Consider the following 13,826-nt stretch of genomic DNA (forward strand, 5'->3'; position numbering starts at 1 on the left):
CCTGGGATCAGGATATTAAGTTGGATGATCAGCCATGATCATAATGAATGGTAGAGCAAGCTCAAAGGGCTGAATAGCCTCCACCTGCAGCTATTTTCTATGTTTCATGAATGCATGCTCTTTCAAATTATCACCATCAATTCAAAAAAGGATACAACCTCATAATAACAATTATCTAAATAACAATTGGCATGTCATGAAACAAACAAAACAATTCATTGGTATTTTCTTTGATTCAAAAACTATATGCAATATTTGAAGAAGTCAACTTGGCGACTCTCACATACCAGAATGGTGTCCACATCTACACTTTTAGCCTCCAGGTTTTTACGAACTGTTGTAACTTCATCGTTAGCAAGATAAGCTGTATGTTCCTCATTGATTTTTAACAGCCTTTCCAGTTCGCTTTTGGTTTCATTTCGAACATGCTAGAGGAAAAGAGGCATGCTTTTATTTGTCACAGAATTCTAGAAATATATATCAATTAAGAACTTGCATCTATGACTTAGTCGACACCTCACATTACAGTGTAGCACTGAATGCAGTTTATTTAATACTACATAATCCAACTGCTAGGTCATCCACCGTTAACCTCTTGAGTCGTTAATGTGAATGAGAATTGGTTCTCAATTGATTTACCTGGCTAAATAAAGGTGAAATAAAATAACAATTACATTCTGTAACTCTAAAATAAAGTCAACTGCTTCATGAATTTGACGCTGCAGGTTTTGGAAAAACACTTTAAAATTTAGTCAATTGTAATACATTCAGTGAGTGCTGGCCTGCTTTAAATAAGGGAATCAAACACTTAGTAGTGTGGTGTTAGCAAACTCAGAATGAGTATCAAGGAGGAGAATGGGCCGACACATTCTCTTTAGAAACTCAATGCTACAATAAAATGATCCATATTATGATCCAACCTTTTTGTCTTTTTAAATGTCACAAATCCAATTTAACAGCTCACTGTATATGCCAGAAGAAGAGAGTAACTCAAAAGTCCAAAGGCACACAGGAAGTTCTAGAAATGTCAGCAGCTGCTAGTTATTTTGCCCTAGTCAGGAAGAGATTAGTTTGATTCATGGGCTTGAGCATGTCACCAAGCAAGCCACTGACTTGGATCCAAATATATATATTTTTTAATTTAGAGTACCCAATTAATTTTTTCCAATTAAGGAGCAATTTATTGTGGCCAATCCACCTAGCCTGCACATATTTGGGTTGTGGGGGCGAAACCCACGCAAACACAGGGAGAATGTGCAAACTCCACATGGACAGTGGCCCAGAGCTGGGATCGAACCTGGGACCTCGGTGCCGTGAGGCAACAGGGCTAACCCACTGCGCCACCGTGCTGCCTTGGATCCAAATATAAACGCAAAATGCTGGAAAAGCTCAGCCGGCCCAGCGGCATTTGTGAATCGAGGAATAGTTACGTTTTGAGTCTGTGACTCTTCTTCAGAGCCACTTGGACCCAAATTGGCAACTATTTAGCAGACTGCTGTGACTAAATGTCGCAAAGTTTCTTATTAATTATGTAATATTTTGCTGAGCATAACTGATCTTGATATCTGAAATCATCTTGTTTTTTCCCTTCTGTACTTAATGAAAGTAGCATCTGTCCTATCAAATGACCAAAACTGTATAAAGTACTTCAGATGGAGTGCCCAAAGTTTTATGGTGCAATGCAAGTTATTTTGCTCCATGTCCCATCCCCTCAATAAGGCAACTCAGGACTTTTTCAGACCCAAGTAATTTGGCCTTATCAAACCTGTACTTATTTTTTCCACTTGGCGCTTGGTCTAATACATCCACGTGCTTTCCCTCCATATCCTTTTCTCGTCAACTCTTTCAAACAACTAACTTATTAAAATTCTACACTCTGCTTCATAGAAAATGACACACTCTAACCATTTGCTAGCTACAGATTTTTCTGAAGCTAGACTTGCCTTAACTATCATTTTATTAATCTTTTTTTAATTTAATGAGAGCTGGGTGTCTCTGGCAAGGCCAGCATTTGGTGTCTGTTCCCAATGGCCCTCGAGAAGGTGATGGTGAGCAGTCTTCTTGAACAATTTCTGTTCGTCTGGTGGAGCTATTCTCACTTCTAAAAAGCCTCATTGCTTTCTTCTGTAGTTTATGGCGAGGATTCTATGTTGCCCGACGCCGAATCAGGAACCCCGACGAGCGGAAAATGGCGCATGGGCGTAAAAATTGTTTGAACCCGTTGCCTTGCTCCGTTGCCAGCCTCAGTGATCCTCCCACCCCGGACTGATGGGGAAATGGTAATCACTCATTAGCATACATAAGATTAACGAGTTGCCGCCCAAAACTCCAACCCCCACAGCAGGAAATTCACCAGGCGGGTTTTGGTGTAAGGTTGCATAAGTGTGGCCCTGGCGTGGTGGAACACGCAGGGGTAAGAGGGTCAGAGCTTACCGGATGTGCTCTGGTGGTGGGGGCATCAGTGTGGTTTGTCATGGGGGGGAAACATGGCTCCCTGCCATGCATAAATTTACATTGGCAAGGAACCAAAATAGTGCATGGCTGACGTTCTCAGCAGGACCAGTAGCAGTTCAGTTGCAGCAGGAAAACATAGTCTCTGAAAAGAAAAATCCATTTCTATATTTCTTTTGGTTAGGTTGTAATTACTTGGCCTGGAAATTCTCTACAGTTCTCTTCAAAGATTTCAAAAGTTGATTTAATTCCCCCATTCACCAAATTTTGGTGCACTAGTTCCTCCCACCTGTGTGCTAGCTGTGACTCAATTGGTAGCAATCTCACCTGAATCGGGAGATTGTGGGTTCAACTCCAGGACTTAAGCACAAAACAAATCAAGTAGAACACTCATCCTGTAAACCTCTATGACTTAATTGCAGTCTTCTGGATGAGACATTAAAGAGAGTTCCCACCTGTCCTCTCAATAGACATAAAAGACCCAATAGCAATACTTCAAAGAAGTGTAAGACTAAACAGCATCCTAAACAGGCTAATATCTATCCCTCAATAAACATCATAAATATGGATTATCTGGCTGTTGTGTGGGAGTTTGCTGTGCACAAATTGGCTGTCACATTTCCCACACTTACAGCAGTGACCACAATTCAAAAGTACATCATTGGCTGGAAAGCATTTTGGGACGTCCTGTGTTTGTTAAAGGCATTACATAAAAGCATGGATTCCTTCATCTTCTGCTGTTTGCTTTTCCATACTTCGGTCATATTTGTTTGAATCTCCTCCCACCACTCTCATTAACCTCCCCATGAAGATATTGGTTCTAGTCCGGTTTAGGTGTCAAATCATCCTGTCAATACAGCATCTGGTCAAACACTCTTAAGGATCAAAACCTTCTCTCCTATATCATAGCTTTAATTTTGCAGTCACAATAATAGTGAGGCTGCCAGCACTCGCAGTTAAGGAGTAAACGATATTACGATCCCAGACCAGACCCAAACATTTGCTAGGATACCGTCAGGAACCCAATAACTTTTTATTTTATTTGTAAAACTGTGAGGAAATGATACTTTGCTCCAGGAGTGATTCCACTCACAAATAGGGATATGAGATATTAAAACAAAATGTATTATTAACACAGTTTTAAGCTACCCCAACATCACAGAAATATAGCTTGCAATTACCATTTAAACAATGCTTAACAATAAAATGAAACACTAAATCCCAACTGACACCTCCTTTACCTCCAATCAAGCCAAACCCACCACAGGTCAAAAACCATTATTAAATAAAGTTAGCAAACACAGGATTACTTGCTGGCCGCTGGATAAAGAGTTATTTTAAAAGACTGCTTGAAGAAAGAGATCCTTTCAGTAAACAACCTGCAGATTCTGGTCTGTCAGCTTATGCTGAATCGGACAGCCTTGCAACAGTTCCTGCTCAGCTCACAGCTTCCAGAAACGAATTTGAAACTGACTGTTACAGATCTGGCTCCTCCCATTACTACATCATCCCTATCCCAATCAAATCCCATGACCAACTTAGGTTTAAACACAATGGACAGGATTCTCCTTTTGGGAGACAATGTCCTCCCACCGGAGCTGAACTGTATTCAATTTGTGCTCACACCCAAATCTGGTATGTACGGTCCCATCAGCAAGACAGACACCAGAGGTGGTGACACAATGGTATATCGTTGGAAGGGAACGGACCCAGATGACCATGGGTGGCACAGTGGTTAGCACCACTACCTCACAGCGCCAGGGACCCGGGTTCAATTCTGGCCTTGGGTCACTCTCAGTGAGGAGTTTGTACGTTCTCCTCAAAGCTGCGTGGTTTCCTCAATGTGCTCCGGTTTCCACTCACAGTCCAAAGATTGCCCATGATAAATTGCCCCTTTTGCTCTCAGGAGGTGCAGGTTACAGGGATAGGAGGAGTGGACAAAGAGCGTTCATGCGAATGACAACTGCATAGCCCTCGTGAAGAAAAGTCCAATCTTCACACTGCAGGGACATCTTCCATCATGTTCTGTGACACTGATAACATGCTAAATGCGCCAAATTCAGAATACTCATAGCAGCTTAAAACTGAGCATTCAAGATGCGCTGTGCAGCAGCAGAATTACATTAGACTGTGCCCTCATGACTTGGCCTATCCCTCACTCTACCATTATTCCCACGGACCAACTCTAGTTCAATGAAGAGTTAGGAGACCAATGCCAGGAACAGTGCCAGGTGCCACCCTGAAGCTACACAGGACTACACACAAACTGAACAGCAGAAGCACTTCCAATAGACAGCCAATTCCACAATGAATAGATCTGATCAAAGCTCTGCAGTCTTACCATATCCACATTGTTGTAAATGGTGGCGGACAATTAAATGACACTATGAACTACGATGAACACCCTCAATGATGGCGGCGCTCAGTGAAAAAGACAAGGTTAAAGTGTATACAACTATCTTCGGCCAGATGTGCTAAGTGGATGATCCACCTTGGCCTCCTCCCAAGAGCTGTATCATCACAGAAGCCAATTTGAGTTTCTCCACGTGATATCAAGAAACAGCTGAGCCCACTAAATATAGCAAAGGTTACCGGCCCTAACAGTATCCCAGCTGTTGTGCTAAAGACCTGCGATCCAAAGCTAGCTCTGTTTATCCAAGCTGCTCCAGTACAGCTGTAATACAGATATCTGCCTCATAAATTGGAAAATTGCCCGATCAACAAAAAGCAAGACAAATCCAACTATTCTTCCATCAGGCTACTTTAATCATGTAAAGCAATTGGCAGTGTTGCCAAGCAGCACATCCGTGCCAATAACTTGTTTACCAATGCTCAGTCGACTCTTGACCTCATTACAACTTTGATTCAAATATGAACAAAAGAACTGAGTTCCAATGCAGACTGTTCACAACATCTAGGGAGGAATTGGCCAAACATGGCATCAAGGAAAATGAAAACAAACCCCACTCCACGTATCATAATATCAGAAGTATCGATGTTTAAAAAAAAAAATTTAGAGTACCCAATTCATTTTTTCCAATTTAGGGGCAATTTAGCATGGCCAATCCACCTAGCCTGCACATCTTTGGGTTGTGGGGGCAAAACGCTCGCAAACACGGGGAGAATGTGCAATCTCCACAAGGACAGTGACCCAGAGCCGGGATCGAACCTGGGACCTCAGTGCCGTGAGGCAACAGGCCTAACCCACTGCGCCACCGTGCTGCCCAGAAGTGTCGATGTTTGATGACTGCACAGTATTCTGTTCCATTCCTTACTCCTCAGCAAATGAAACAGTCAGTGACCACGTGCAAGACCGGGACATCCTTCAGGCTTGGACTAATAAGTAGCAAGTAACATTAATGTCACAAAAGTGCCAGGCAGTGATCCCCTGCAACAAATAATTGTCTAATCCCCACCCTTGATATTCAACAGCATTACCAACATTGAATCCTCCACCATCAGCACTCTGGGTGTTGCCGTTGACCAGAAACATAACTGGACCAGCCATATAAATATTGTGGCTACAAAAGCAGGTCAGAGACTGGGAATTCTGCAGCAAGTGACACACTTCCTGACTCCCAAAGTCATCCAACCATTTACAAATGGAATGCTCTTCACTTGCCTGGATGAGTGCAGCTACAACAACACTCAAACGTTTAACAATATTCAGAAGAAAGCATCCACTTGATTGGCATCCCAACCATCCCCATAAACATTCTCTACCTGTCCTACCGAAGCACAGTTTCTGCAGTGTGCACAGTTCACAAGATGTGCAGTAGCAACTCACCAAACATCCTCCAACAGCACCTCGCAAACCCACAACCTGTGCCTACTTGAACAGTAAGGGTAACAGATGCATGTGAATACCAATAGCTGTAAGTTTGCTGAGTCACACACCATTCTGACCTGGAAATATATCCCAGTCCCTTCATCTTCACTGTGTCAAAATCCTGGAATTCCCTACCAAACAGCCCTATAGTAGTATCTTCATCATGCGGTATGCAGTGGTTCAACAAAATCTCACCAGAACCTCTGCTAGAGAAATTAGGGATGGGCACTGAATGCTGGCCCTACCAGTGACGCCCCTATCCTGTGAATGAGTGAAAAAAAAGTGCCTTACTGAGAGATGCATCATTCAAAGAGTTAAAGTCAGTGAATTTATAGTACTTAGCCACGATATTCTTTAAACAGGTCAGGAAAATTAGGGCTTGTCCATTCAAGTGTAAGTGATGAGATTGCCTTAATACTGGCACTGCAAATTTCTTTTCCCAACTTTTAATTATTACTGGGCAATTTCAAAAGTATAAATTATTATTTTATTTTACTTTTAGTTTTTTCTCTCACATAGAATTTACAGTGCAGAAGGACGCCATTCGGCCCATCAAGTCTGCACTAGCCCTTGGAAAGTGCACCCTACTCAAGCCCACGCCGCCACCCTATCCCTGTAACCCAGTAACCCCACTTAACCTTTTTGGACACTAAAGGCAATTTAGCATGGCAAATCCACCTAACCCGCATATCTTTGGACTGTGGGAGGAAACCGGAGCACCCGGAGGAAACCCACGCAGATACCGGGTGAAAGTGCAAACTGCACACAGACAGTGACCCAAACCGGGAATCGAACCTGGGACCCTGGACCTGTGAAGCAACTGTGCTAACCACTGTGCTACGGTGCAGCCCACTTTTTTTTCCCTCTCTATTGTGCTTTCTGCATCTTGTTTGCATTTAATTAAACAATCAAAACTACAATCCCTTTTTAGACTCTCCATGCCCCAATAAGGATTCTTCAGTCCAACCGACTGAGGACACACTGTTGCTTCCCCTTTTCACACCGGGGCAGCACGGTAGCCTTGTGGATAGCACAATTGCTTCACAGCACCAAGGTCCCAGGTTCGATTCCAGCTTGGGTCACTGTCTGTGCGGAGTCTGCACATCCTCCCCGTGTGTGCGTGGGTTTCCTCCGGGTGCTCCGGTTTCCTCCCACAGTCCAAAGATGTGCGGGTTAGGTGGATTGGCCATGATAAATTGCCCTTAGTGTTCAAAATTGCCCTTAGTGTTGGGTGGGGTTACTGGGTTATGGGGATAGGGTGGCGGTGTTGACCTTGGGTAGGGTGCTCTTTCCAAGAGCCGGTGCAGACCCGATGGGCCGAATGGCCTCCTTCTGCACTGTAAATTCTATGATAATCTATGAGGTCCCAGATACCTGTAGAGGATGTGGCGCTGCTGTAACTGTCTGATAATAGCAAATGGCAGTGCTAAAGCCCACAGATATTCTGTAGATAAATGTGGGTTTGAAGATCAGCACACACTTTGCCAGTGACTTCAAAATCCAGTTCACAACTCCAGCAATGGATTTACTTGCTAAGCTGCTTGTTCCTTCATTGTCCAGCAGACGGCATTGGTAGCAATCCCGAGATGCACCACCTTTGACATCCTCCCTCCTTATTTCACAGCGTAATTTCTGAAACACTTACGGCAGCATCTAAATCTTATTCTTTCCCAGTCATTTGTTCTGGCATGAATTATTACTTCTTTGCTCATGCCACTCCTTTTCCAAAAACCATCTGCACTGGCAGCTTCAAGGCAACATTCTATTTGGTACTCACATTTAGTTACAGAAGCTGCTGTACACAACTCTCACTGCACTGCACCATTCATCTCTTGTTTCTGCAAAGCAACATTTTTTTTAAAAAGGTGCTGTGATATTCTTGGTAACTGTCACCCCACCAATCCGAGTATTCTCAGAACAAGCATTTATTTAGCAATGTCATCAATGGACCCCGCCCTTCCTTCTGACTCCTTTGTCCGCCGGCACGGCAATTTGCTTCCAACCCTCTTTCTCAATGTTTGCTTGTGTGATAACACTTAGAATGCCTGTTCCAAACACCCTTTCACCCTCATATACCGCACAGCATCATCTGCAATTCCACAAGGTTTGTAAACTTTAAGTTTGAATAATTGCAGCTTTATTCAATCCTGCAAGAGAGCTTGCTTTGAATGCTCAAGAAACTCTAGGTCAGTGAGATTTGCACAAATCACAAATTTGTAATACTTTCAAATTTTAACTTAAGTTAGTAACATAAAGTAAGTAAAGGCGCCAAAGTCCCAGATGGCCATAGGCTGCTTTTCCCTTTTGAAGGGGAGAGCCTACTGGTGATGATTTGACCTGACGATCTCAGGCAAGGGGCAAGATTGAGAAGGCGGGCCTTCATGGAATAACCTCAGCCGATACAGAAATTGCGCTCAAGCTGTTGGTCTCACTCTGCATTATAAACCAGCTGGCTAGTCAACTGAGTTAAACCGGCCCTCTAATAACTTAATAACACCATAAGTTATTATAGTGTTATGAAAACTACACTTTCGCGACGGCAGCACGGTGGCACAGTGGATAGCACTGCTGCCTCACGGCGCCGAGGTCCCAGGTTCGGTCCCGCCTCTGGGGTCACTGTCCGTGTGGAGTTTGCACATTCTCCCAGTGTTTGCGTGGGTTTCGCCCCCACAACCCAAAGATGTGCAGGATAGGTGGATTGCATTGTGATCTTTCCAATATTTGTATCTGGTGTAATATAGTTAATTTTTCTTGTTGTAAGAATTACTTTATTCTGTGTGTTAAAGTTCAGCAGCAGACTCCTATGAATTTGTTCACCAATTGTCCATGTTGGTTTCTAAAAGAAATTTAGGATTTATCACGCCAGGTTTCACATTGCAATCTGACTGATCCGGTATTAACATTAGTTGGGATCATAACAAAGTCTAAAGGTCTTTTCACCACCAAATTTAGAATTTTCCAAAACTCTGCCCGTCAAATTAATTTCACCTTTCTCTTTTCCCAAAAATATACCTAGTAGGTAAGTTCAACAATTTTGGATTTTTGGGGCTTGGGCAAAGAAAAAATACTTGTCCTCACTCTTCAAGCTCAGTAACTTTTACAAAGTTTGTAATTGTAAGACAATATTGAGACAACTTCTCAATATTCATTTACTTCCAAATCCTTTTTAACTAAATACGGTGACAAGTCTTTCCTTGCTTTCTGCTCAGTTAGCCCTTATGTAAATAATTTCAGCTTTCAGGAGAATGAGGAATTCACATATACTGTACATATCAAATATCTTTCCTTCTTACCTGATCTGGAGATCGTGATTTCCAAGAGAACCATCTTTCTTGCCAATTTGGTCCCACCATATCATGAATGACAGACTCCGCTATTAATGAGAAATACTTGATTAGAATGATCTCTCTCATACTTAACTATTCTCATTGTGGTCAGATGTTTTCCTGTGCATAGCCTAAATTGTGCTTTTTTACATTACAAAAAAACATATGAAGTCATTCTCCTCTGTTCTTTCTTAAATTTAAGCTGCACGAGCAGAAACCAAATTGTTCCTCTTCCTTTTTGAGCATAGCTGGTGCATGACCCCGGAAGAACTTTACTTAATTAATATTTATCTCTTCAGTTCCCCTTCTCAAGAATTGACTGAACAGATAATAATCGGGCAGATTTTATGAATCATTCAGAAAAATCAATTTTCTTTAATTTTCAGTATTGCTGGGGCAGCACAGTGGTGCCGAGGTCCCAGGTTTGAGCCCGACACTGGGTCACTGTCCATGTGGAGCTTGCACATTCTCCGCGTGTTTGCGTGGGTTTCGCGCCCACAACCCAAAGATGTGCAGGGTAAGTGGATTAGCCATGTTAAGTCGCCCCTTAATTGGAAAAATGAATTGGGTACTCTTTACTTATTTAAAAATATAAAATAAACTTTTCAGTACTTAAATTACTGTCATCGTAATAGCTTCCTGCATTTAAAAGACACATCAGTAGGGACTAAATTGGTGCAGTGGATTTTGCATTGGTCTTTTACTGCCACAGAACAATGGCAATGATGTTTTTTCTATTTGCTGGTTCGGATCTCCTCCAAGCTCACATGAAAACAGAAAATCAGGATTGGTGAAGGAGGAAAACATTCACATTCTTTCGTCATTGGAGCAATCTTTGGAACAAGGAAAGGCTATACCAAAGAAATGGTGATTAGCTGAACACAAAGTCCAAAGTTCTTGTCAATAGGGTAAACAATGCAGTGAGGGAGAATTTAAATCAACATGCCAAAGGGATGGTTCAGGTTTGAATATATGTAGAAGAATTATTGAGCCTGTTGGAATAAAAGCAACAAACTTTGCTGAAATAAATAGAAGGAAAATGGAAAGAAACAGGTTATGAGATATGAGTATTAAAGCATTAAAGAAGAAAACCAGGAAAAAAAGATAACGATCAACAAGTCAATAAAATAGCGTCAAGTCTGCGTGAAATGTGAAACAAAGTGTTCAAAACAAAATTACAAAGTTAGAAGCATTATAGAGGTTACTAATTGCAGCAATAAAAGAGATGTAGCTTAACTTTAATTAGAGAGACCTGCCATAGATCATAAAGTCAATCAAGAAAAATATATCCTGGCTTTTAAAACAATGAAGTAATTACTAATGTAAGAAACTAAAATCACAGGAAATTCTGGAAACATACTATCTCGAAGACGGGTTTGCAACGTTTCTTCCAGGAAATAAATAGCTGCATCCCATTGCTGTTTGTCAGATATGGAACGATCTTCTAATGCATTGTGCTGGATGACTCGCTACAGAAACACAAAGGTAATAATTAAATAAGAATAAGGAACAGAAAGCAAATCAAATCATATTCCTTTTAAGCATGCTTACGCTTTCAAGATTTGGCAGATATCTCATGGAGTCCAAAGCTCATTTTTTCAAGTGTAAAAAGATGTACAATTTATAAATTGTATCTATAAAATGTACCTACATAAACACATTGTGGTTGTGAAAATCTGATGCCTCTCTCCAAATTAAACGTTGAACACATCCTACTGCTGAAAATTTGAAATATTGCGCCTGATATATGGAAAAGGATTGCTTCTGAATTTTTTAAACACATGGCAAATTGAGCCACTTTTACAGCTGAAAAGTTTGCAAACTTCTTCTTTAACTTAATTTTCTACTTTCTTCCAGCCAGGGGACCAAACTGCAATCCTTGGATTACCCCCGCTTAGTGATATTGTTCCTTATAAAGTGAAAAAAAGGTTTCCTGGGAAGGATCTGATTCGTACTGATTGCCACGGTATAGTATTCAGGTACCATGAGGTGTAAACTCCAGCAGCACAACTAAGCATCAACAAAACTCAACAATTGTGGACGGTGATACTTAAATGTTACTCAAATTGGTGTTTGGCAGTGCAACTTTCCTGCTTAAGAAACTGCCTCATAGTGTTTTTGCCTCAACTAAAAATATATTTCAGGACACTTACATTCTCAATGACACAAAATAACAAATGAGATTCGGTAGCACACTTAATGTTAATATTAAAAGTGCATTAAAGTCTTATGATCCAAAGCGTCTCCGTATGAAAGGAGGCAAAGCAGCAAGTTTTGAAAGAGCAACAGTTTCTTAGTCAGGATTTTAGTCTTATATTGCTCTAGGAATATATAGGAATGTTATTGATACAATTATGGATTGCAAGTTGAAAAAAGTACATAAACTGCGAAATTAAACTTGCAATGCCATAATAGTTAGAAATTCCTTAACTACAACAACTTAATTCAGAATCTTTTCTGAAGTCAGATTAATTATTACAAAATCAGGTGATACTGTACCAGGCTGTCTTCAGCTTGCTCATTCCATCTGTGACGTTTTATACTTTCGTCTTTAACAGCGTGTTTTAGTTTATCAAAGATATCATCATGGTCCTTCCCTTTGTGCTCTGACATAAATCGAGCAAATTCATCCTCCAACGTTTCCCAAGCAACCTGCCCACAAGAATGTACAAGTAAAATATAAGAACAAAATCTTAGTAAAATTGCTGAATTTAGGGTGGTTATTCAACAACTTGCATTTATACAACCCACACTTGATTTAATGCCACTAACTTTAATTGCACATATGCTGGATCCCCAAGCAGAAGAAACATTTATATTTTGTACATATTTTAAACAAAATACTCAAAATTAAGAAAAATGTGGTAGTTATTGGAATAAGCATTAAAACTGCAGTTAATAAACATAAAGAAAACACTCAGCTCATTTTGTAGAACTCTCCACTGGATACTCAAAATTAAGCCCCAATCTTTTGAGCTTTATTGAATTCAATTATTAACCTTACAACTCCCAATTTTCAGGCTGCCAATCGCTGGTCTCAAGCATTGGCCTGGGGAAGCAAACCGCTATTCTGCTGGGAAACGAAAAGATTCCTCAATTGACGAACATCAGTTTCCTTCAACCTTTCCAAACATAGGCTGTTTAGGGTACCAATTGTTCAATTGCTAGGCATACTACATGATGCTGAGCCATACAAACAGAAATGTGCTCCATTCCAAGTGAGCAGTCTTAACAAGAACATCAATGGTACAAAACTGGTTTTAGCTCCAGTAAAAGCTATTTCTATCAATAATTCATGTTAAAAGGAAATGGCTAGGCACTGAGAGTAGGCAGGAGTCTGTTTCACTGAGAAGGACAATACACACTGTACAGATTCACAAGAAAGCCAATTTCTCTCTTAAGTTTGTCGTCAATGTTACCAGGACTGGCAGGGAAATAGGGCTCAGGAACAAGGACAAAAAGCACAGTTACAGGTTGAAATTATAGGAAGAAAGAGAGAAATGGCAAATGGCTAAGACCACATAAGTGAAAAATAATTCACTGTACATGACATGCTCTGCTATTTTAGATTGAGGGGATGAAAAATTCTAGTTTGAGGCAATTTTGCGCAGAAGTGAAAGGTTCTTTGTAACTGGATTTCCTTCAGCTTTCTTATATTATTAGTCGTTAAGCTTCAGTATTATCCCCCCAAACAATCACTAGTTCAACTTAAAATGGAGGTAAACAACACAAGAATGAGTGCACACTTGCGAGCTGATTCAAACCTCTACTGCTTTGTGAGGCAGTTGTTTGTCAGTCCATTGTTTGAGCTTGATGTCCACTGTGGTATTGAATGTGCCTGAATTCATAGATTGTGCAGCAGGAAGGTAAATGTTCTCGATCACATGTGTAGAGACTCTTTCCCACAGTTTCCGTTGTAGAATCTCTTCCCTAAAAGAAAATTTATAAAGAATTCAAATAAGTCAACACGTTCTTTACAGTACAACAGATGAACGGTCAAACATGGGTGGATCAATAGAATATATCTATATATCAAAAAATATTGCATTTCCTGTACAGAAACCTTACTTCCTGGTGTCACAATATTTGGTCACACTTTTGTTAACTTGTGCAATTCTAAACACCAAAATTTCTCATTTTGTTTTACTTTGTCGACTGTCAAAATAGAGTGGTAGGCATTGACGGTCGGTAAGGTGGCTGAGTGGAGCAAATTTCTAAGG

At 40.8% G+C, this 13,826-nt stretch overlaps 1 protein-coding gene across 5 annotated transcripts in view; it reads right to left on the reverse strand.

Annotated features, from left to right (window-relative positions):
- Positions 1-13,826, reverse strand: part of opa1 (OPA1 mitochondrial dynamin like GTPase) — a 141,583-nt gene that overhangs the window by 49,507 nt on the left and 78,250 nt on the right. For all 5 annotated transcript variants that reach the window (XM_072474308.1, XM_072474306.1, XM_072474307.1 and 2 more), the window contains 5 exons: positions 13,371-13,536; positions 12,106-12,258; positions 10,967-11,075; positions 9,574-9,653; positions 288-428 (listed from right to left, as the gene is read on the reverse strand). In XM_072474308.1, the coding sequence (XP_072330409.1) occupies positions 288-428; positions 9,574-9,653; positions 10,967-11,075; positions 12,106-12,258; positions 13,371-13,536 (649 nt within the window). The remainder of the gene's footprint in view (positions 1-287; positions 429-9,573; positions 9,654-10,966; positions 11,076-12,105; positions 12,259-13,370; positions 13,537-13,826) is intronic.

The sequence above is a fragment of the Scyliorhinus torazame genome, chromosome 14 (genome assembly GCF_047496885.1).
Source record: "Scyliorhinus torazame isolate Kashiwa2021f chromosome 14, sScyTor2.1, whole genome shotgun sequence".
Lineage (NCBI taxonomy): Eukaryota > Metazoa > Chordata > Chondrichthyes > Carcharhiniformes > Scyliorhinidae > Scyliorhinus > Scyliorhinus torazame.